The sequence below is a fragment of the Epinephelus fuscoguttatus genome, linkage group LG12 (assembly GCF_011397635.1).
Source record: "Epinephelus fuscoguttatus linkage group LG12, E.fuscoguttatus.final_Chr_v1".
NCBI lineage: Eukaryota > Metazoa > Chordata > Actinopteri > Perciformes > Serranidae > Epinephelus > Epinephelus fuscoguttatus.
The window spans coordinates 37,189,981-37,214,689 of NC_064763.1; the positions used below are offsets into that span (position 1 = coordinate 37,189,981).

A 24,709-nucleotide genomic window follows, 5' to 3' on the forward strand; every position below is an offset into this window, starting at 1 on the left:
GTTCGATTAACTAGAAAATGCCTGCAAGTATCCCTTTTGACAAATCATATTATATTTAACATTTTATTGTTATTTATGTAGAGCACAGTATCAGCGGCAGGGACAAAGCATTTCACTGCACAATCCAGAGATATGTGGAGTATGGTGACAAATATAACTTGAACTTGTATCACAGACATGCTTTAAATCCCTACTAAAGTAATGCATGTTGCAGGATGTTTAAATGGCTCCATATCACACAACTTCAAGGCTTGAATGTGTGTCAGTGATATGTAATGATGGCTCCTGTTACTTTGGCTTGCAGCATATGATAATAATATAATGTATCTTACACCTCACACCAACACAAATATAGTTGGCTTGTATTTGGGCACTGTTATAATGACCATTTCTTACATCGACATGCTGTGTGACATAAAAGGGGCTGTACCTCTGCTGGCCAGCACTGTAAGCAACCGACGTCACCAGAAACAGCTAGCTAGCCAGTTGTTTTGGGAGAAGAAGAAAAGGGTTACAAGCGGAAGAAACACCGGATTTGGTTTCGGATAGTACTCGGTTTATGGTCCTGCTTTAGGATTTTTTAAATTACATTTTGAATAATGTCGACCCCGGCAAGGAGACGGCTTATGAGAGATTTTAAAAGGTACCGCAACGTTTTGGCAGCTTCTTCTGTTTGTGTGTGTGTGTGTAGCTAGCAGCGTTAGCCGATGAAGCTGTCGGTAGCTAGCTCAGCTAGCTTAGCGCTAGCTGCTGGTGCAGAGGATATTGGATATAAAGCTTGACTGGAGTTGACAAATAAATATATCAGCTTTAATTGTTTGTGTCTGCACATGGTATTTGTAGGAATGGCAACGTGACGACTGTGTATTTTCTATTTTCTGATGGTATTCAAGGAAGGCACTTTGGTGTCATGCAGTGTTTTCTACCCTGGGAATAACGTTAGTCTTTGCATTTATCCTGTCTTGTTTGTTTGTTAGCGTAGGTGCTACTTCGGCTAGCTGAGGTTACCTGAGGTGGGTTTAATGTGGCTGGACATGCGATTCAGCAGCGTCTTTGTTTTACCTTAACTGGCCCCGATTAGACGCTAAATGTGATAGGATTTATCCCAATTGCTCCGTGCAGTCTGCAAAATGTGGGTTTGAATCTGCTGCTGTAAAGGTTAGAAATCAAGCAGGCAGCAAGCAATATGGTTTCAGTCTCCCCTTTTGGAGGCAACGTGGCTTTCAGGTGTTGCACAACTCTGTGTGTGTGGTCAGGGGGTGCTCCATCTCAATATGTGCCTAACAGGTCTTCTTTGTGCCTTTTAAAAATGGATATTGGTGTGTCTAAACAACCCCAAAATTCTTCATATGTTGATGATATTGTCAAAACTCCTGCTGCAAAGACAACACTATGTAACAGTGTCCTTGGAGAATCACACCTGGCAAAGGGTTCCTTGTAATACCTGCCATCCCCAATCTGTTGCCTTGCTCCATATGGCATCCTACGGTACGTGTGTGTTTGTTTGTGTGTTATCCACACACCTGTCAGTGGAAAAAAGATCCTAAGCTGTTCTGCGAAGAACAGCCGTTGAAGCAGGGCAGATAAGGTGTCACTGTAACTCAACTCTGCTGTGCCAGTCCCCAGGTAGTTAACTGTAACACACAGAGGTAAGGAAAACACAATGGCTCATTCCTGGATCAGCCTTTGTGTCCACGCCAAGGCTGGCTGATTGAACTTGGGCTTGTGTGATAACACCTGACCTCCCTTGTTTGATCTGTAAGTCTAAGTATTTGCACAACATGTGTCTTAAACACTTTTGTGTGATGTTTTAGCTCGGTATCTTGGATGTCAGATGAAACGTCGGTGTTGAAGTGCTGCTCAAATAAGCAATTTTTTTTAGCTTTGAAAAACATCTGAACTTGTTCAGATTATTTTCAGTAAAGCATCACTTTCATTTCTTCCCTCTTATTTTTAGAAACGAATGACATTGTGAAACCAACAACCATCACCCCGTGCTATGATACCATCTGTTTGTTTTTTCGATCGTGTGGCTCCACAAAGTATTTTAGTGCGTATTCAGCTTTATATTGGCTCACCGCAGTCTGTAAGCTAGTCTGGTTTGGGTTGATAAAATGAAACTAAGCAACATGTTCCCCAATCTTATATCTATTTTAGCACAGTCGAAGTCTTACTGGCATTGAGTGTTTGTGTAGACTTTACTTTGTTTGTCAGATGTTCTCGCTCAACGAGACAATTTCTAGCAGACCAAGCTGTAAATGTGTGTATGTCATTGGATTGGCTGCATGTTATAGAGGGGTTTCTTTTACATGGACTATTTAGGGTAATTTATTAATCGCAGAAATTATACTAGGGCTGCAGCTAACTTTTTTTTTTCCATTATCTATCCTGCTGATTATTTTCTGGGCCTATAAAATGTCGGAAAGGTGGTGTCCCCAAATGTATTTGTTGTCCGACCACCAGTCCAAAACCTAAAGATATTCAGTTTAAAGGGAAAAAATGGAGAAGACAATAAATTAGACAATCTTTCTATCAAAATGAACCGCCTCACAGTGCCCTTTTAACTCACATTACCCCACACAGACTGAGAAAAATATATATCGGCTCAAGACTACCCACTACTTCCCATAATCTGCCATCTACAAAGTGATTAGAAATCCCCAGTTTCCAAGTAAAATGAAGCAACAACCAGTGAAGTTGAGTAGCATCCATCCACTAGTGGAGAGCTCAGGCAGATTACAGTAAATGAGGTTAATTGCAGTGGGTCCGTCTGCAGCGAGGGACTTACACATGGATCTACATTCACACACAGACACACAAATCAGCCTACCTTGTTTTATAGCTGTAAGCTCTTATTAAATCAGCTTTTATATTAGGAGTGGGATTGTAGCCCAAATAGTCTGTGGTGATCCCGGACCTGGCCTACATGCACTGGTGATCTGAAGCAAGACCTTTAGTGTGACACAGTAATGTACCCAGAGTATCAGCGAGGGACCTGGCAGAGTAGATTGTAGTCTATTCTGAGTACTAAGGTTCATTTCAACACACTGCCTGTATTTGTCATGCGTGCCCGTTTCAAAGCCCACACTGATCAATAGTTTAACAAACAGGAAGCTGTTGTCGGAAACTTAATTTAAGATGTTGACCTGCGACGTGTGTTTTGATTTGTTGACGTCTTTGTTGCTAGGCAGTTGTTGCTGTGGCAGTCCTGCGCTGTACTTCGCAGAGATCACTTGTCAGTCAAACGGCTCTGGGCTGTGTGGTTTTTTTTTGTGTGGAGCTGGAGCTAATGATTGTTTTCATTAATGATTGATCGTGAATCACTTGAGCTGTAAAATGCCAACAGATGAAGACAAGTATGTCAAGAGAACATGTCATGTTCCTAAATTACCATGAATTGACACTGCTAATCAACTTTTAAGTCATCAGAAAATTGTTCACCAACTATTTTGATTATCGATTAATCGTCAATACTATTCCCATCATGCAAAAAAGCCAAACATTTGCTGAGTCCAGGTTCTCAGATGTCAGGATTTGCTGCTTTTTTCTGTTTTATACTGCTGGGTATTGGACTGTTGGGTCATACTTAACAAGGGATTTAAAGGCTTCACCTCAGGCCATTCACCATTTTCCTACATTTAGTCGACTCTGTAATTAACTGTCTTTACATTAGTGAAGCAAACAACATGTAAGGTAGGTGTGTACACAGAAGTCACAGTTTGGTTTATACCCTGGTTTCGGAGTCATGGTTTGGTACAGCAAAAGAAAAACCAAATGCATAAGGATACATTTCTTTTCATTTATTGTTATTCATATATTATTATATTATTATTATTAATATTACACCGACACAAACACTTAAAGAGGCAACAGATAGGATTTGGGTTTTTTTTTTAGCTTGGCGCCACCTAGCATCAGCGGTGTTGCTCCTACTGTTGCAAAGACCAGATTGAGTATGGGGATCAGATAATCAATACAATGTAGGCCTTAAAGCCACCAGTATACCTCTGTGTGTATGTAGAATGAGAAAGTGTGTGGACACTCTACTAAATAAATGAGTCAAGAGACCGAGCAACAATTATCAGATTTATCTGAAGAAAAAAACAAATAGTAATGCAAATAATTATACCAGAATGCACAGTACCAGTACAAACAGCTCACAGTAAATGATACCAATATGCACAGTATCAGTTCAAACAACAGTAGACACGTAAGGGATAATGTAGAGTGAGCCAGTGACTGTTGAAAAATAACTCCCGACAGGGGAATAGAACCCCGACGCACAGCGGAGTTATTTTTCAACAGTCACTGGCTCACTATACATTCTCACACACACACTCACTACTAAAACATTCAAATGTTACAACTGGCATCAATATTATTAAACTGCTGGCAGAGCGTGTTGACAGAGGAGAGGCATTCACCAGACTAACGGGATCAGAGGAGAGGATCTTACTCCACTTCTCCCGGTTGGAGAGGCTGGGTGCCCAGTAGCTGCGGCGGCGGGGGTGGGGGGTAATCACTGTCCGAGGGCTGCCGTTGAATGGCAACGAGGATGTCAGCCGACCAACACTCGCTACCCGCTCCCTGGTTGCGGCGATTTGCGATGCTGGCCAGCTAGGAATGAACTAGCAGCCAGTACAGTACAGTCCTCTCTCGGCTAGCTAACATTTAGCCGTGTTACTTACTGATCCATTAGAAAGAAAGCTAGCTGGTCACCGGTTTTGAAGCCTCTTTGGTCACGGAGCTCCTTCCATCTCTTGAACGCCTGACTGAGGTTTACTCTTGTTTTTCCTGTTCTTTTATCACTCTCCTTTTTGTGCATCCTCGCCTCCTCAGACAGGGGAGCTTGTTTTCTTTTGCTTGGCTGTTTTTCACTTATCTCCAAACTTTGTCCGTCTGCCATTGTGCTCCTGACTCAACTATCTCATGCCACGGCCAGTTCCTCATAAGGACCAGCTCCAGTCCCTGATTGGCTGACCAACCAGTTTGGCAATACATGACACATTTCCTGCCGTAAAGCAGATTTTTTTTCCGCGAAAATTCGTCCCCGGTGGCAGAAGCTTATTGCAAAGTCACTAAGTAACCTATGTAAATGCTGATAGTCTGATTTTACTTTGTATACTACCCTGTGCAACCCACATTATTTTCATAATGATATATATAGGCAAAAATGCTGTCTGTTGCTTCTTTAAAGGAATCATGGTGTTCATGTGTTTCTTTTAATGACAGCAGTCAATTTAACAACTGAGCAATTATTTGAAACGTACATTGAACTAAACAACGGAAAATTTCTTCCTCGCCATCTTCACCACCCTGGGAGCATTTAAAAACGCAGATATTTTTGTCTGCTTTTTAGGTGGTAGACGCGACATATTTTCCGACGCATGCTCTCTGTCCGCTGGTGGGAGTGTGCTCACCTGTGTGTGTGCACGCACGAGTCTGTGTGTGGCCGCATCGGGGCAGAACTCCACCATGCACGATACAGAGAGCAGAGGAGAATAGTAAAGAAATGAAATGTAGAGACAGAAATGACATGCCATCGTGTAAATAAGATAAATCACATAAGGCTATTTAGTTTGTTTAATAAAAGGACAAGGTATAGACCTGTTCTATAGGAAAGGTAACCTTAAATGACTTCTGTTGTGATCTGGTGCTATATAGAAAATAAGATTAACTTGACCGCGACAAATTGTGCATGGTGCATGGCCTATCAGGCACTTGTGGCTCTGTTAGCCAATTTATAAATAAACATAACATTATGTTAATCACGTTGGCATATTGCATAATATTACTAATGCAATACAAGTTGGATTTAGCGCAGTGACACCTTCGACACAGGTCATTACTACTTTTTAATTAGCCAGAATGTGTCATAATGATAAATGCTGGTTCATTGGGTTTGCAAGTCAAACCAGTTTAAACTCGTACACCGGACAAAAGCTGGAAATCAACCAAAATGTAGTAGCTGTAGACTTTAAGTTTCTTTAGTTGGTGATCCTTTGTCTGTCCTGCTAACTGCCCACTTCCTCTATTTATTCTAAACACACCAGCGTTGCTGCTGCTGCTGCTGCTGCTGCTGCAAATGTAAAACACATCACCTCCTCTGCACCAGATTGTTTTTCCTGGGAAAGAACAGACACTGAGTGTCCAGAGCTTTCATGAATTAGGCTGCAGTTCGGTAACCTGTGTTTCATGTAGATCTGTGATGGAGAGTAACAAAAACATTCATTGACAACATCAGGGTGCCTCTCCTTTCTTTCATTGGTTGTGTATTTGCCTGATCATGTCAATGTTAGCCAGAGGTCGTTTCAGGTGAAGGTTGACTCAGTGGCTAAAGCTCTCAGGGCTTAGACGCTCAGGTCATGGTACAGTAGTGTTTCAGATGAGAGTCAGTGGTGCGGCTTATGTTAGCCGACATGTGACAGCAGGATGGACAGTGTGCACTTGATCCTGCAAGCCTGGCTGTCTACTGAAGTCATGTTGATACAGCAGTTCGTGTTTTGACTGATAATTATCCTGCAGTCAAGGTGTTAATTAAAATCCTCACGCTCTCTCCCATCTTTGTTTCTTTCCCTTCTGCTTCTTTCTCCCCCTTCTCTGTTTCCTTTCCTTCTGTTTCCATCCTCTTTTTATTCCATCTTTCATCCTTTTCTGTCCCTTTATCTCGGTTTGCCTCTTTTTGCGTCCCAATCTTTTCTCATTTTGTTTTTTTGTCTCCCTTTTTTCTCGTCTTCGTCTCTCTTCCTGCCTTGCTTCCTGCTGCTTTTCCCTTTTGTTCATGTCCCTGTTTTGCTGTCATTTTCCGTCTCTCTCTTGCTGTCTGTGTTTCCATGTCTCCCTCTGTCTGTCTCTTACAATGCCCCTTTCTCTCTGCCCATCTCCCTTCCTTGTATCTCTTCTCTTTGTCTTACCCAGACTTCAAGAAGATCCTCCCACCGGTGTGAGTGGAGCACCATCAGAGAACAACATCATGCTTTGGAACGCAGTTATTTTTGGGTGAGTCATGCTCTAAATCCAACTCCGCCCTGCTGTCTTTAGTGTGCCACTGTGATTGTAATGCACAGATTCCTCCAACACAGCTACCCCTTTGCACTCTCATTCTCCATGTTCTCCTGCTTTAAAAAAGAAATTTCGGATTGTCGCATTGATTGGGACACAGAACAGTCTGGAAAATCAGCATTTGGAAACTGGATTAAGGAAGAGGAGTAAGAAAGGACAGAGGCACTGATAAAAACCAAACCAGTAATATAATTTTGTGATGTTTCTTGGTACACAATTTAAAGTGCAATTGAAAGGAGAATGACTCATAAAAGAACAAGACGAAACATGGTTTTTAAACTCTTCCCAGTTAGAAAAAAAACACAAGAGTTGCATGAAATTCAAAAGTCTAAGCCAGAACTAATAAAACATCAAGAGTATTAGCAATACTTGTGAGTAATTGAAAACCTGACAAGAAGCAACAAGGTGCAACAAAAACAAACCAGAGCAACACACTTGGGTTTAAAATAGAACTTGCTAATAATCCTCACCTAATTCAAAGTCAAAGGGGAAGTTGCCAGAAATGTAAAACGAGTGGGCAGCTGTTTTAATTGGCCCCTTTACACAGACTGTGTGAATGTGAAGAGCTGAGTAAATAAAGACTGTGGTGTTTGTGCAGAGCAAGTCCTTGAAGGATAGATGGTTATGGTTGTGTTTCCCTACAAGCCAAGGCCTTATTGGTAGCATTGGGGATTTCTCTGAATTTAGAAATAATTTTATTTGTGTCTCTCTTTGCCTTCTTTAGGCCTGTGGGAACACCGTTTGAAGACGGTAAGTTCTCCATTTTGATTCATCTTGTCCATAAAGTGCAGGCACAGTGGGAGTGCATTTTATCCAAAGCTCTGGATTTGATTTAACTTCCCCCCACTTTGTTACTGTTGTGGAGATGCATTATTCAGTCCATCTATTACAGCCGTCTGGGCAGTGTTGTAAAAGGGATGGTGGGTTACACACCCAAGCAATCAATCATGAAATCACACACTCAGAAACATTCCCAAACTTATAAATAGATATTTTTAGGAGAGATGAAATGATTACAAACGGGATATCCAAGGGTGTTCAAAAAAGTCTGGAAAGGGTTTTGAGTTATCTCAATTTCAAGGCCTAGAGGTACTCGTGCTAATTTTACTGACAGTGCAGTTTGCGGTCTGACACATTTTCCGAGGTTATGACTAAGCACATTTGATGATGAGTTTAAAGAGCTGCCTTTCACCCCTCTAATACAAAGCCCCCTAATGTTCGTACAGTGCAGTGGGACAGTGTTACAGTCTTAAATGATAAAATTTAAATCATTTTAATTATTAATAAAGTAATTTTTGTGTTGATAGACACTTTAATATGCAAACATACACAAAATTACATCAAATAATCAGATTAATGTTCAAAACAAGTCATTTTCTGAACCCTCATCTTGGCCCTGTACTCTTAAGCTCTGACACACCAAACCAATGGTCAACCGTTGGTCAGCATTGGGCCACTGGTGAGCACCTGTCACCCGAGTGTATGTGATATGTCCCACATCATTCGCCCTCGTCTGCCTTTCTTTAGCCAATTAGGCATGTTCAATCAGTGTCAGATAGTGGAGCATGTCGGTGAAAGATATCACAGATTGGCAGTTCAGCTCTGTGCATGAGAAAGAAAAGGAAATGAGGAAAGTAAACAAACAGCTGTACTCGAGATTTTTCCTAGCCTTTGAGCTCTTTAGCAGAAACAGTTTATTGTTTGTGTTATCGTTGGCTATTACATAGTAAACATCATTTGTTCTCTTAACTTCAGGTTATGTTGTTCACATGCTAACAGTCTAACTAGCGTCTGGAATCTGTCCTGTCAGTCTTCTGGCTTCCCTTTTTAATGACAAATATAGACTACCATCAAGAGTTAAATACACTTAACCAGATACAGAATTTATTTGTTACTTGGCCATTGACTGTTACTTTGTGGTGTGTCCATTGCAACGTTTTTGCTTAGACACAGGGGACATGAGGCAATGCAACAGGCAGCCTTCATTGCTACTAGTTCTCTGATGTAGGTTTGGTGTGTCTTGGCCTTTAAGCCCCTTTCCCACTGGACAAAAACCCACTAATGCCCACTAACATCTGGCTTTTGTATTTAATGGTAAATATTACAATCGGATTTCATTCCTGAGACAAATTACTCTGCAGTCGTCATAGGTATTTATCAGCTCTAGCTCCAATTGGCTCCGATCAGCAGTGATGGACACGTACAACCTGGGTGGACGCACTAATTTTTCTCCTCCTTTTTAGCAAGATGCAATGACGTGCCATCACAAAAATTTGTTCATCACCGTCCCAGCAGCATTCGAACATCATTCTAAATTGGTCGGCACAGAGTTTGAGAGAGAGACTAATTAACAGAGAAGAGAGAAAAAGAAGTAACCACCCTTTTTTTCCAGTGGCTTCCATGATGCTTTTCACTGTTTAAAACCTGTTTTCAGGTGCATTTGAATGAGCTAACGCAACAAGAAGTTCTGTATTGCACAGATACGTAACAGTCGCAACAATACTTTTAAGATATTTTACACAAAACTGAAATAAGGTACACGTGGATGTCTTTGTTTGATGACATTTTGCTAAGCTATAAAGGGGAAGAACACAAATTCAGCAAGTGCAAAGAAGCAGCTGTAATTTTTATTTAATTTTCTCATGTACTATATTCCATGTACTCATAGTAATTTATCATGTTTTACTTAGTGTTTGCACATCAACTCTTGGTGTTAACCCTGATCACGATCAATTTGGCATTCATGTTTTAATCACCTCTTTAGATAAATGGCTAACATCAGTGTCAGTAACTGCTGAACATTAATTAGGTGTGTTCAGTTGGTAACAAACTTGCAGCTCTGCAGTATAGTACATCAATACAAGAGACACAAGCACATTAATGCACATACACACACTTTTTCCCCTCTTACACACACTTTTTTTTTGCCTGTAATTATGACTTAGGTCAGGCATGAGAAGTGCTGACTCAGGGTTTATTGTTTTCTCTTCTCAGGCTTCTCCCTCCTTTCTTCTCCTTTTAGCCTGCAGAGTCGACATCTCTGCCTCAGTGAGGGATTAGCTTCTCTTTCTGGTCCAGCCGGCTATATTTTTAGTAACGTAATTGTTTCTCTCGCTTTCTCTGACCCCCTCAATCCTTCACATCCGTATTCTCCTCGCAAAATTACTTGCGTGCGCTCCCCCCAACACACACACTCTCCGTCTGTTCCTTATTTCTCACTGTCGGTCACTCCATCTCTCACCCTCCTTCTCCTCCCCCTGTGTCTCTCTGCAGGAACATTTAAGCTGCTGATAGAGTTTTCAGAGGAGTACCCAAACAAGCCTCCCACAGTTCGGTTTGTCTCCAGAATGTTTCACCCAAATGGTAAGTGGTACAGCTGCCCGAACACACTCGCACATATTCACACATTCAAACCAGGCATTTGAATATAGAAATAATTGCCTGCCTTCACTTTATTCCTAACCAGTGTCTACAGTTTACATTTGTATGAAGTACATCAATGTACCTCCAACTTGTCAAGGCTTCAAGTTCCTCCTCATCCACACAGTTTCCTCCCTTACATTTCCTTTCCCAGTTCATAATTAATATGAATTTAAGAGGTGAAATCAGTGAGGTAGTATATTTTTTGTATGTGATGTACAGCCACTATCATGTGTTTACATTTGGTTTTGATCGGCTCGAGCTGCAGGTTTTATCACTTCATTTTGTGTCTTGTATTTACTGATTTCACCGGATCATAAACTCCTTTTATTTAGTGGGGACTTGCAGTGTTTTTTGTCTGCAATGCTGCAGTCAACTGCAATGTGAAAACAGGACATTCTGAGACTACTGCTCAAATAAGAAACTGTAATTGTCTCCTGGACTCATCTTCACCATCTGTTTTGTTTTAAAAGCATCTGTTCCAGATGTGTTGCACTTTCAGTCTTTTTCTACATGTGGAGAAATCTATGTTGGCGACACTAGATGTGTTTCCATCTTAAATTATAATCCAAAAACTTTTCATGTTTGGATAGTGGAAAGGTTGGTAAAAAGGTAAAGGCATCTAAGTGCAATGGAAATGGATTAAGTGAGTAAATGATGTTGCACAGGACACTGCAGGCTCTATCTTAAACATCTCTGGATGGCTTTTAACACGCTTATGCACACAGGGCTGTTACCTCAACTCTTCCGAGAACACATAGCTGTAATACTAGTTCACAACTTTCTATTTCCAGTGTGCTCTCCGTCGTCTTACATCCATTGTTTTACTTCTGACCAGTGTTCTTTTAATTATGTCATCTTGTTGTGCCCTCTTCTGTAGTGGCAACTGGCTGGAGAATCACCGCCACCTATTGTATCGTATCTCAATGAACCAACTCTCATTATTCACATAACAACAGTAGTTTTATTTTTGGAAATGTTCTGAAAATTTGGTTAAAATGTGCACTATATTTGGATGGAAATCCAGCTATAGAGAAGTAGTAACTGGTACTGTGTTGTTGATCTCTGTGGTCTGAGGCTTGACTGTGTTTTCTCTCTGTTTTACCAGTTTACGCAGATGGCAGTATATGTTTAGACATCCTTCAGAACCGCTGGAGCCCCACATACGATGTGTCGTCCATACTCACTTCCATCCAGGTTGGTTGGTTTGTTCAGTTCAATACAATTTTCTGTCCCCAAGGGAGGAGAGAACGTCAGAGTCAAGATCAGAATACATTTGAAATATATATCTGAATAGTATATGCATAAAGTCCCCATTCAGGGGATCTATCCTGGTTATTTAATGCTGATTAGACAGAGGACGTGGACATTTTCATCACTTTTCTCACTTCCTCTCACAGTCGTTGCTGGATGAGCCAAACCCCAACAGCCCGGCCAACAGTCAGGCGGCACAGCTCTATCAGGAAAACAAGAGGGAGTACGAGAAGAGGGTGACGGCCATCGTGGAGCAGAGCTGGGTGGACGTCTGAGCTTCTCTCACTCTCTACTCCTTCCTCTCCACCACCCCTCTCTCTCCATCATCAAGTACTTCAGTCTTTCATTTTTACCTCATCGAGAAGAAAAAACAAAAAAAAAAACAAAACAGCAACTATATCAGAAGAACTCAAGTGCCACCCTGAAAATAAGGAAGAATGAAAAAAAAAAAAGATCCACAGAACAACGAAACCAGAATGGACATTATCTTGCTTGCCAACACATTTGAGGAAATCGAGGGAGGAGAAATCAATCTTCTATTTGTGTTTCTTGTCCTTAATTTTACTTTTTTTATTGCATGATGTGAAATAAGTTATTGCTAACAGAATTTGTAATATATCTTTGTCGTTTGGTTGGATTGATGCTGTTAGTGTTTGAGTTTTACAGACTTTTTTTCCCCAAACTTTCCTCTTTTTTTGTATTGTCTGCTGGTGTGCACTCAACTTAGCTGTTTGGAAAGGCAGCTTGATGACCAAATCAGCACATTTGGAAAAAAATGCCTTTCAGAGTCCATATCACTGTTACTCTGCAAGTCAGTCAACAGATGCAGTTTGTAAAAGAACAATCCCTGATCTGCTCCAGCATATCTCTGTTATTTTAAGAGACGCTGTAGGTTTGGGCTCACAGACGTCACAGGCTGCAACAGCGCCAAGTCTCCCTTGCACTGATGAATCATGGCTAGGCAGCTCTGAGCTTTTATTCCAGTCGTCTCTGCTCCATGGTAGATTATGATCAAGAGGGAGTGTTATGAGAAAGTAAATACTAACACCGGGATGGGACAGGATAAACTTGTACTGATGAAAAGGATGTGGGAATCTCAGCTGAGCCAAGGAAATGCTGTATTCATTGCAATCATTTGAGTCAAGTCTTCCCGCTGTTGTTCTGCGTCCCAGTGTCTCTGTTAAGTGTTATAAAGTGTGTGTGGGAGCCTCTGAGCTCAGGAGCTCAACAGTGCTTGAAGATTTTCTTGAATGATGGTGCTATATCATTTTAATATGGTTCATTCATAATGGTTACCGGGGCTTGAACGACAGTGGTAGCAAGTAGAATTAGAATGAATTTGGTAGATAGAATGTGGTCTAGTCTGCTCATTTTCTAAAATACACCTTTGTATCAGTTGTTATAGCTCATAATTGAACAGAAAATTGAAGATAAATGCAGAACTAGATACAAAGTGTTCTCCGCTCAGTCTCCTGACAGCTCATCTTAGGCTAGCGCCCACATGGTTTTCCAGTTTCGCCCGCCACAGAAAGTAAACGACTTCCGAATGCTTTGTTGCCTGTGACGCGCGTCAGTGTGAATGAAGAGCCTGTGCTTTTGATCCTTCTCTTAAAATAACACAGCTGACATATGAATTAACAAATGAGCAGAGGATAAAAGCAGTGCAGTCCGGGATAGTCTTTTTTTTTTCGCTCTAAATGAAAACAGTTAAGAGGATTGAGAGAGCAAACTGCTGCGGGGAAGTTTGAATCCTGTTTCAGCAGTGTGACATCAACTGTTTTCCCAAAAGGCTTAAGTTGTTTTCACGCCTGCGTTTGTCTCCTTTTTTTTTTTTTTTTTTAAATTGTATGTGATACACAATTAAAAGACCACTTGAGTATAAAGTCATGAGTTAACCCTGCCCAACTCCAGCTAAATAATCCACGAAAGACAGTCATAAAACAGAGCTCCTCTTTTCTGAGACAGTTAAGGTCATATTGTGGCTAATGACTTATTATACCTAAAAGCAGAAGGGATATGTTATAAAGATTTTGTGAATTAAACAAAAAAATGTATACTTATAACAATATGCTGTATAAACATAATAAAACACATTTTTCAGAGTTTGAGACAGGTTTTTTTGCTCTTTTGTCTGTTTGAAAATGACTTAGCACAGTCAGTTATCAATTAAGTTTTTCCATAGTATTGTACTAACACACACTACCTGCTGTGATGGGGGAAACTATTACAGGAAAAGGTTCTGCTTCTTGCTGATATCGCTAAAACCAACCCTTAATCAGTTACCAGATAGCATTTCCTCTCTGGTCACGATTAAGGTTTGTGGTCTAAAATGGTTATTTTGTGCCTTATTGGGAAGAGAGAAAATCTTCCTGCATTGGTAATTCTACCAGTGTGAAGATAAGGCATTGACTAAGAAGCAAAACAACCCTAAACTGAGAAAATGACGGAAATGTGCTGGTATACTTTGTTCCAATTTGATCATTAAGCAGCAAAAACAGCTGGAAATTGTGTTGTGTTAAAGCTTTCTGGTGGTAAGAGAAAAGTAATGTTGTATCTTGTGTGTTTACTCACAGAAAATCTCAAAACAAAGAACCACTATGATTGCTCTTAAAAAAAAAGAAACAACTACATCATATAAGAGGGGAAAGTAATTTATTGCTCTTCAGATGGGGACATCATAACAAGATCCAGTGTCTTTCATCTGACTTAATTAAAAAAAACTACCAAAAATGATGATTACAAAAATGTAAAACAATGTAAAAACAGACGAGCAGTGAAGCTCCCACACTGCCAAAACTATCACTGCTGTCTGCACAGTTAAATACTGAGTATCACAGTCTCTCTGCTTCTGATAAAAAAAAAAAATGTTCACACTCTGATCACATCCGTAACAAACACCGTCAGATTGTAAAACCACGTGAAACGTGGTGTGACTAGTTACAAGCACAGCCTGTATATGTACATAACAGCTGAGTCCCAGCATTCTTCAGGCTCGACCTGACATCACCAGACTGGATGAGCTGGTCATTGACCCTGTGATGGAAGAGAGAGGAATGCATGAAGCATTTTTTCTGTGTCAACATACCTAAGTGTGTGTGTGTATGTGTGTGTGCAGATGTACCTGTTGCTTTTTCATAATCTCATCTCTTGTTTTGAAGACTGGCGCGTCCTCCACCTCGATGCCTTCAGCCATTTCCTTCACTTTGTCAAGGAGCTCTGTGCTATACCTGTGAGGAGAGGAGATATGTTCCGTTAATGACCCACAATTAATCAGCATAAGTAATTCATCTGTAGCTCATATTGTTTCTGAAGTGGTGTGTTGTCTTAAAAACAAGTGAGAATCTAAATATCGATGAAACTGCAGAACTGAAACAATTATCAATTAACAGATTGAAAGAAAATTGATCTTAAACATTTTTGATAGCTGACTTGTGTTAATTGTCAGCTCCTCCCATGGCATGTGCCTGTAATTGAAGACACTCCCTCTCATCATAGAGCTCACCTGTGTGTCCTATAAAATGATTGGTAGCTCAGTGTCTTGTAAAACCCTGATGAAGACGGTCTAGTCGAAACGTTGGTACTTGAATAAAAGAAAATATTTTTGCATCGAGTCTAGAGTGTGTGCCTGACATCTTTTTTCAAATTTGTATTTTTTCGTCAACGGTCAGCACCTCTCCAACCTTGGTGTGCGCTCCTCCTCTCTCTTCACCTGATAGCTGACTTCAAACAACATTTCCCATTTCCAGCTGCTGAATTTTCAGCATGTGCTGATTTTATTTTATACATAATACTCAATTTAAGATTTCTGGATTTTGAAGGAAACTAAATTTACACTTAAGGAAATTGCGATGGACATTTCTCACTTCTTTCTGGCATTAATTGGCCTAAGTATTAACCAAAAGGGTCCGCGTCGGGCGGTGGGTGGGCGGGCCCTCCTGCCCTGCCTGTCTGGGGTGTGTCTCTGGCTCTCTGGGGGTGCCGGCCTTCGCCGCCCTGGGTCCTTGGGCCTGCGTGGTGTCCTGCTGCCTCTGCGGCTCCCTGGTCTTGGGGTCTGGGCGCTCCTGCGTTCTTGGGATGCCATACCGCCCCCCTTCCCCCGCAGGGCTGGCCCTGGACCCTGGTGATGGTCTTCATAAACACATTGGGAGGGTTCAAATACACGCATGCATGTTCAATACTTCAGCTCCGTGACGCATCGCAAAGAACCGATGGGATCACTCCAAAGGGGCCCACTTGCGTCTCAGACCTACCACACCGCGCTGGCAACTCTTCTCTGCAATCGGGCTTTCCCCCTCCACCAAGACTCTCACATTTTTGGTGTTCAGTATAGACTTCTCTTTTGTTTTTGTTTTTCAGTACAGTATAGTAGACATGTATATGTTTATTTTTGATAATCTGCATGAAGCACAACCACCTCAAGGCTACAATACATCAGCTACACTGCCTGTTTCTCCCCTGTTTTTTTTCTTTCTTTCGTTTGTTTGTTCATTTGTTTGTTTTTCCTCCTTCTTCTCCGCATGCACTGTCACTATATAACTCAGGACTTAAGCACCTGCCCCCTCCCCCTTGCTTGTTTCCTTACTTTCCCCCTGACACACTTTGGTGTATCACGGCCCTCTCTGGCTCATATTAGGAAGTTTTTCCAATAAAGGCTGTTAGGCTAGTCTCCAGGGAGGGTGGGTGACGGTCACAACCACGCATTATGGGTATAAAATACTTGACTGCAAGATTAACAGTGCATCAATCTTCACAAGAAGCTTACACCCTTTAGTGGCGCTAAGCTATGAAGACCAATGCAGACAAGTATTGGAAAGAAAAAAAAAAAAAAAAATAAATCTTTTTTGACTAAATGATTCACTGAATATCATTTATTTAAAACAATCACATGGGATGAGCTTTTTGTATTTTTAGCAGCGTGTATGTTGACAGACAACTAACAAGACATGTCAGTAAAGAAATGTAAAAACATTTCAGGAAATTTAGACACAGTGCCTTTATTACTACATTTTAATCCACCTGAGAGCACTGACACGTTTTATTTTTGTACAGATACACTTCCCACTTTATCTTGGTCATAATTGCTTTTTATGCATTTAGTAAATTAATGACAATCAGCTTATGTGTCATTATAACTCCCTCACAGAGCTTACATCGACTGGGCTAAAATACAATAATTAAAAAAATAAAGTAAAATAAAGAAAATGTAGCTGCAGTTTAAATTGTTTTGTCGCTTTCTGGACACAGGGGGCAGCAGTGAGCCCTGCATAAGTTCAGAATGACACAAAGAAGAACCCAAACACATTTAACAAACAAAGGTGAGTTTGTGAAGTTATGTCGAAGTAGATGTTTAACTTTAGGAAGAAAAAATGCTCATTCGTGAGGAATAAATTATTAATTTGGCAAATATATCTAACGTTAACTTAAACGGCTCCACTGAAATCAAACTAGCTGCTAGCCACTAGCTTAATCTCCGCATTGGTGGTTTATCCGGACTGTGGAGCGGTTTACATCTTCACCAGCTCAGGTAAATACCATCACACAGGCCTGTAAAATCAGGGTCCATTTGTACCAGACTGTGAGGGCCATGAGAGCAGGTTGTGTTAACGCACCGACAGCCGAGGAAGACGTTGTTAGCCCACACCATGGACAGAGACAGCAGCTGGTCCAGCTGCGGATCCTCGAAGTCGTTCATGTTCCGCAGGATAAACTCCCTCCTGGCCTCCCAGTGTTTCTCACTCTCCCAGTAACCTCGATACGTTTCCACTTTGTCCGCCACAGCTCTGTTTTGTTGAATAAAATCCTCTACGTCCAAGTTAGCCATCTTGCTCTTCTGCAGACGGGTCAACAAGAGCAACTTCCTGTCTGAGAAGCGTGTCCCGGAAGTTGTTTTTCATCTTAACGTGTTTCGCACAGCGCCACTCAGCGGTGAAGCTCAGAACTACAACTGACCTGAAATACCATAGACTCGCTGTCAGCGTGGAATTTACTTTGCACAGGGACTTGTCGCTGGGTGCCGTCAGCAGTCAGTTAGATTGAACTGACGAAATGTGAGGCATGTTAATTTATCAAATTAATACACTGACACCTGGGTCTTCAACAGAGGGACCCCTATCGGAATTTAATTTTTAATTTAAGTTTTTTTCTTTTCTTTTTCAAAAGCCATTACTGATAGAAAGATGAATTCCATCCAGGCTACATGTCTTTTGTGGACTTGAAGAAATCTTACAACTGCATCCCTCAGGCAGTCCTGTAGGGGGTGCTGTGGGAATACAGGGCACCAGGGGCATTTATTCAAGCCATCCACTCTCAGTATAACCAAAGTGAGAGCTGTGTTTGCATACTCGGCACAAAGTCAAACATGTTTCTAGTGGGTGTTAGCCTCCACCAGGGTTGTCCCTGTCACTGGTTGTGTTTGTGATTTCCATGGGCAGGATCTCAAGGCACAGCCAGGGGGAGAAAGGGGTCTAGCTGGGGACTTCAGAATTTTGCAGATGATGTGTTTCTGTTGGCTTCATCACACCATGACCTACAGCAGGCACTGAGGCGGTTTGCAGCCGAGTGTGAGGCAGTTGGAATGAGAGTCATCATCTCCAAATCTGAGGCCATGGTTCTCTGCCAGGAAAATGGTAGGTTGCCCCCTCTGGTTTGGGAGGGAGTTACTGCCCGAGCACAGGAGTTCAAGTATCTTGGAGTCTTGTTCATGAGTGTGGGTAAAATGGAGGGTGAGATAGATAGGTGGTTTGGCATGGTATCTGCAGTAATGCCTGAGCTGTGCTAGACCAAAGGGCAAAGCCTTCAATATACCGGTCCATCTATATCCCAATCCTCGGCTATGGTCATGAGCTTTGGGTAGTGACCGCAAGAATGAGATTCCTCTGAAGGGTGGCTGGATTCGGCCTTAGCGATAGGGTGAGGAGTTCAGACTACCGGAGGGAGCTCACAGTAGAGCCGCTGCTTCTTCATGTTGAAAGGGGCCAGTTGAGGTGGCAGCTGACCAGGATACCTCCTGGATGGATGGATGGATGGATGGATGGATAAAACTGATAAATAGATAAAATATAATTAACTTTTTAGGTTTTAACTGATCTTTTTTGCCTTGCTCTAAAGACATCTCCCTCCCCCAACATGTATACCATATACCACACCTCCACCAACCCAACCAACTCTGTTGTCATGTGCACACAGGCCCAAAATACACACACATGCACAAGCAAGACCTATACATGCATTAAATGGAGAGATGTCACAGTGAGGGGACTGCCCATGAACAGGTGCCCTGAGCGGTTGGGGGTTTGGTGCCTCGCTCAAGGGCACCTTGGCAGTGCCCAGGAGGCAAACTGGCACCTCTCCGGCCACCAGTCCACACTAGTCCAACCTTAACCAAACTTGACCAACACATACATCACAAAAGTAGTTTCATTTCTCCAGTACTTGTAGCCTCTGCTTATGAAGGACTATTAGCTATTGTAATATGTTAAGCTGATAGGTGATAGTGTCATAGCTGCTTAGAATAAGAATATACAATGTGCCTTTTTTCACAGCAGACATTTTGGCTTGTCATAGCAGGAAAAGCACCGGGGAAATGAATACTTGCACCTATGGCTCTGTTCCATGTAGGTGTCTCAGTGAGCCGTGACAGCGAGTTAGCATGGCCAATACCAGGACCCTGGAACTGGCTCACCTAAATAGAATTCAGCCGTCATGATGTTACTAATTAAACCTGTGCTTTTTCTTGCTATGATGTGTCAAAATGTCTGCTTTGAAAAAGGCCTGTGTTTAGGCTGTTAAAATTGAAGCAGCAGCCCCTCACTGCTTTTAACGCTGCCACTGAGGATCATCGACTAACTGCAGGCTGCAGGTGAGCTAACACAGCTTTAGGCTTCCCAGGCTTCTTCTTCCCCCCCTCCAGCTTGATCTTTCTGTGTTTCTTGCTGTGCCAGAAGATATAATATTCACAAAGCAGGTAGAGTGGTGGTGAAATGTCTGCAGCGTGCGCATGCACACACACACACACACACACACACACACACACACACACACACGCTTACTTTCATTTCTCTGCCTCCTTCTCACTTGAGCGACATCTCTCTCTCTGCACTTGACCAGCCTGCCAGGAATATGATCAGAGAGAGACGCTGGACTTTGAGACTTTTAACCCCCAGCCTATGTAAAGAGGCTTATGGACAGTCATTCAGGCTCACAGATATGCACAAACACACGCAGTCTCCTTTCATTTTTGGCTACACAGATATGTGAGCGAACCCCTGCGAGACTCTGCTTTCCTTCTAACTCTTACTCACACACACACACACAGCAGAGAGGGATTTGGGGCTTGTTTTGACATGAAGTCATTGATATGCAGAGGGATTCCAGAGGAAAGCAAGCCAACATGAAGTCAGATGGACTGACATACAGACCGCTTTGTTGCCAGTTTTGTTTCCACGGCACAGTAAAAACTGGTTTAACTGTAAATGATGTCAAAATGTCTTGTGGCTGTCATTTTAACAGCCAGAAACATTTCGGAGTGATTGAATAAAGGGTTTAGCCTCTTGATTTATAGTGAAGGAAGGAAATAACCTATTATTGTATTTAACCTTGACTTACCTGGTAGCTTTATCTTCTGCTTGGAAAATAGATAACAAAAAAGAGAAGGTAATGAATTATCATATTTTAAAATAGAGGCCCAAATGGCCACAAGAGAGGTTTCCACATGCATTTGATTGAGAACATGATTGCTAATAAAAAGTGTAAAAATTTTCATCATTATCCTCATGACAGAATTTTAACTGTATTCTATTAAATGGGTATGTAAATGGTTAATTCAGACCACAGCATAAGTAGCCTCCTGCATATAAAATGGGATATGTCAACACATTTAGTTTAAAAGAGAAAAACAAGGCTTGCAAACTGCATTTTATGTATATATATATATATATATATATAAATATCTGTTCTGAAACAGCTGAAATAAGTTTCATAGCAGTTGTGAAGGAGCAGCGGAGACACAGCCACAGCCACAGAGAAATGGAACAGGTTGGAACAACAGTCAAACATGCAGAGATGAAATAATGTCTGAGCAGATCCAGGCAGGAGTTGCTTTAAAGTGCAACCTGACGGGAACATTGATGAGAGCTTATAAAAGGACTCTCTCAAGCTGGGTTCATTTTCCACATGTAAGGCTGCACAGCTTAAGAGGTGTGATCGCTGAACACTGCATCTACAATCAGACACCAAACTCCGGGCTGCTCCTGTGAGGTGGTTCCACTGGTGAGCTCGAAGTTTTGAGTTATGGTTTGAATATAAAACAGTGACTGAAAAAAAACATCTGCATGCTTTTTCAGTTAAATGTAACTTGATGAACTAAAGTGGAGGCCAAAACATCAAGCTGCCAGCCAGGATTAGATTTTTATGCATTTATTACCTCCTGCATCAGTTTTAACTTACTTTTAAAAGTTACCAGTCGCACACACAAATGAAACAGTTTCAGATTTGTCAGGTTAAAGGGCCAGTGTGTAGGATTTAGGGGAATAAGTTGGCAAAAATGGAATATAAAAAGTATGTTTTCATTAGTGTGTTGTCACTTGAAAATAAGAATTGTGATTTCTTTACCTTTGAATGAGCCACTTATGGTATCTACAAAGGGAGAGCGTCCTCGTCCATGGAGATTGCTACCTTGCACCGCCATGTTTCTACAGTAGTTCAGAATGGACAAACCAAACACTGGCTCCAGATAGGGCCATTCTCATTTGTACATCATCCACTGTAGTTAGCAGCCCCTTGGTGATGGGAGCATCTGTAAAAACACAGTTTTTTTAAGGTGAAACTGCTTCATTCAGTGCTTTTACTGCTTTAAATCACCAGCTCTGTTTCTTTTGGAGAAGACGTCTCCTCCAAGTGCTAGGCTAGCCCCGTAATTTGGCTCCCGGAAAAGACCTGAACATCTAGATCTGAAATTAGGTGAACACACATTAATTTATCAGGGAAATCTAGGTGGGTGCACATTAACAGGCACTGAGCTAGTGGCCCGTGCCGGAAAAGCTGAACAGCATAGCTGAAACACTGATTTGTAATGTGAAACTGCTTTATTCATGTTTTTACCAGTTTTAATCATCTTCTCGATTTCTTTTGGAGAGAAAGAGACCTTTATGGCTAATTTGGCGGCCGTTGAAAACCTGAACAAAGAACGTTGAAGGAATCCCAATTGGAAGGGGTTTCAGCTGGTTGCAATTTGCAATCCTCACCACTAGATGCCACTAAATCCCCTTAAATCGTACACACTGATCCTTTAACAAATGATTTAATTATCAGAGCAGCCAAAAAACAAAACAAAACCAAAACATGTGAATGAACTTAACAGATATGTTTCCTTCAAACTTTCGTTGCAAAATTTGTCAAAATCCATGTCAGTGAGCACTTCTCTTTTTTCTGTGTGTGGCACATCAAGATGCTGATTAAGCAGCAACATTATTTCACAGGTGTGCCATGGGGTGGTCACAATAAAAGGCCACTCTAAAATGTGCAGTTTGATCACACAACAATGCCAAAGAAGTTTTGTGGGAGCGTGCCATTGGCATGCTGACTGCAGGAATGTCCACCAGAGCTGTTGCCCGTGAACTGAATGTCCATCTCACTACCATAAGACAACTGCAAAGTCGTTTTGGTTTATTTGGCAGTACATCCAACCAGCCTCACAACCGCAGCCCACACTAGCTCAGGACCTCCGCATCCAGTGACTTCACCTGCAAGATCGTTTAAGACCAGCCACTCAACCACAATTGGTTTGCATAACTTAAGTATTTCCACACAAGCTGTCAGAAACCATCTCCTGGAAGCTCATATGCATGCTCGTCATCCTCACCAGGGTCTTGACCCAACAGCAATTTGTCATCATAACTGACTAGTGCGGTTGTGAGGCCGGTTGGGTGTACTGCCAAATTCGGGGAAACATTATTAGAGATGTAATATGGTAGTGAAATGAACGTTCAGTTTACAGGCAACAGCTCTGACATTCTCAACATGCCAAATACCAAATCTACTGAGTCCATAAAAAAGACTTAGATCTTTAACTTAAATCTGCATTGCATTTAAATTTTTGTTCAGTGCATGATGAAAAGCACTTTATGATGCATCAGTCAGACATTAATAATTAGTGTTCCCACAGGCTTTATTTTAAAAATAACTTTGTTGAAAAGTGCTGCTGGTTTTTAACTTATTCCACTCCTGAACTTCTCCCACAAGTTTCAGCTTCATCCTGTTTTCTGTGGAACTCTAAAGATTGTAATTCCATTTCCACGCAGTGTCAGTTTACTGTAAGTGGTTACAAAACTTCTTCCCAACAGGCCGAGCTCTCCTGACGCTCTGAATCAAATGTTTTACTAACACACCGCAGAGAAGAGAGACATGAACAAACTCAGTTAACGCAGGAACATGATGCTGTCTGAGTTTTTTCCTCTGCACACTGGACTTGTGAGCATGCACACAACCTCTGTGTCCTGAACAGGTACCTGCACTTACATGCATACATCTACACAAATGATGACACATTAATTTCTTAACCTTTAGTTTAATTGAACTAGTATATGCCAGCTCTGAATCAGTTTCTTAGAGGAGTATGTCCCTTAAAATGTTCTCTACTCAGACCATTCTTCTCTGTTTTCTTTCCTCATGAGTCAGTCCAAGAAAGACAAGAAAACACACAAGTAAGTACACATAAAAACACACTTTCACGTCCTCTCAAATTCCCCCAGAAAAACTGCCGGCGGCACCGCTGAGTATGTTATATTTTGGGCAGCTTCCAAGTCATACAAGTCGCCGCTTTATTGAGTGAACTAACCCATTAAGTTTATGGCCTCACTCTCCCACTCTCACTCAGCCTGAAATATACACTGATGCTGAAATAATACACTGCGTTCCAGCCAGCTCTGGCAGACAGCCGTTCTTGATGAGTCACCTAATGTATGCTTACTCAGGAGAAAACTATAATTGGGAAACACACAGACAACAGGTAGCCCTTTCAGCCGGAGTCCTGGGGGAGCGCCAGCGAGAAAGGATTAACCCACTCTGTAAAGCGTCTGTGGATATCAAGGTTACCGCGAAGAGAACGGGACAGGCAGAAAAGGTTGTTATAGATCATTGTAAACCTGTTCAGGATTGTAGCACATGATGAGATTTGTATATCAGGATATCACAGAGTGTGATTCACTGCACAGAGTCAACTTTCAGTGAACTCATTTGAAAGCTGACTCAGACAGATGGAAAGTTAAAGGTAAATTATCCAGGATTTTCCTAAAAAAAAAAATGTAGTGAATCATACAAAAGTAATCCCTCTCAGTCATCATGTAAGACCCACTGGATGTCCCTGGGGGTGTATTTATTAGCAGATACCATGCCCTCTGCCTGTCTTTTGGGATGTTCATGGACACAGTGTGCAAGTGAGGTTAGGACTTTAAAAAAGGGTAGCAACCAAGTGCCAGACTGTAAGCGGCATGCATCCAAGAGGAAGCTATGAAAATTGCGGACACAGCGTGGAAAAACTCAAATGCAAAATGCCAAGTGGGCAAAGCTGGGGTTGGCTTTCACTGGCGATACTGTTCACTGACAGAAGCTGATCATTTCTGCTTGGTAGACCTTTAACTTTGCGGATGCAGTTACTCAAATCTCATTCTTTAACATAGGGATTGCTGAGGTTTTTAATAATGCTACCATTTTTCTCCCATTCTCTTAACTTATTTGCTGATTTGAAGGTATGTCAAATGGTGTGCTCAGCCATGCACCTTAGCCTGTTCTTTTTTTAGCCCCCAGAAAGCAGGTAGATCTCCATACAGTGGAGAGGCTTGTGAACCTGAGAACAATGTAACACATGGCGGTAGGGTCACGGGGTGGGTACAAACCAGGCCCCCAGGAAGTTCGCCCAGCTTTGAAACCAATTTTCATAGTTGCCAACCAGTGTAATTACATCTTCTGAGTCATCTCA

General features: G+C 41.7%; 2 protein-coding genes across 2 annotated transcripts; one reads left to right on the forward strand and one right to left on the reverse strand.

Annotated features, from left to right (window-relative positions):
• Nucleotides 1-445: 445 nt before the first annotated feature.
• On the forward strand, nt 446-13,844 carry ube2b (ubiquitin-conjugating enzyme E2B (RAD6 homolog)). The gene is made up of 6 exons (XM_049592613.1): nt 446-643; nt 6,919-6,999; nt 7,787-7,812; nt 10,336-10,425; nt 11,591-11,679; nt 11,883-13,844. Exons 1-6 carry the CDS (start codon nt 600-602, stop codon nt 12,009-12,011), a joined length of 459 nt encoding a protein of 152 aa, XP_049448570.1. The 5' UTR covers nt 446-599; the 3' UTR covers nt 12,012-13,844.
• Nucleotides 13,845-14,371: 527 nt separating this feature from the next.
• Nucleotides 14,372-17,591, reverse strand: cdkn2aipnl (CDKN2A interacting protein N-terminal like). The gene is made up of 3 exons (XM_049592614.1): nt 17,346-17,591; nt 14,858-14,963; nt 14,372-14,769 (listed from the first exon to the last, which is right to left on the reverse strand). Exons 1-3 carry the CDS (start codon nt 17,555-17,557, stop codon nt 14,761-14,763), a joined length of 327 nt encoding a protein of 108 aa, XP_049448571.1. The 5' UTR covers nt 17,558-17,591; the 3' UTR covers nt 14,372-14,760.
• Nucleotides 17,592-24,709: the final 7,118 nt, after the last annotated feature.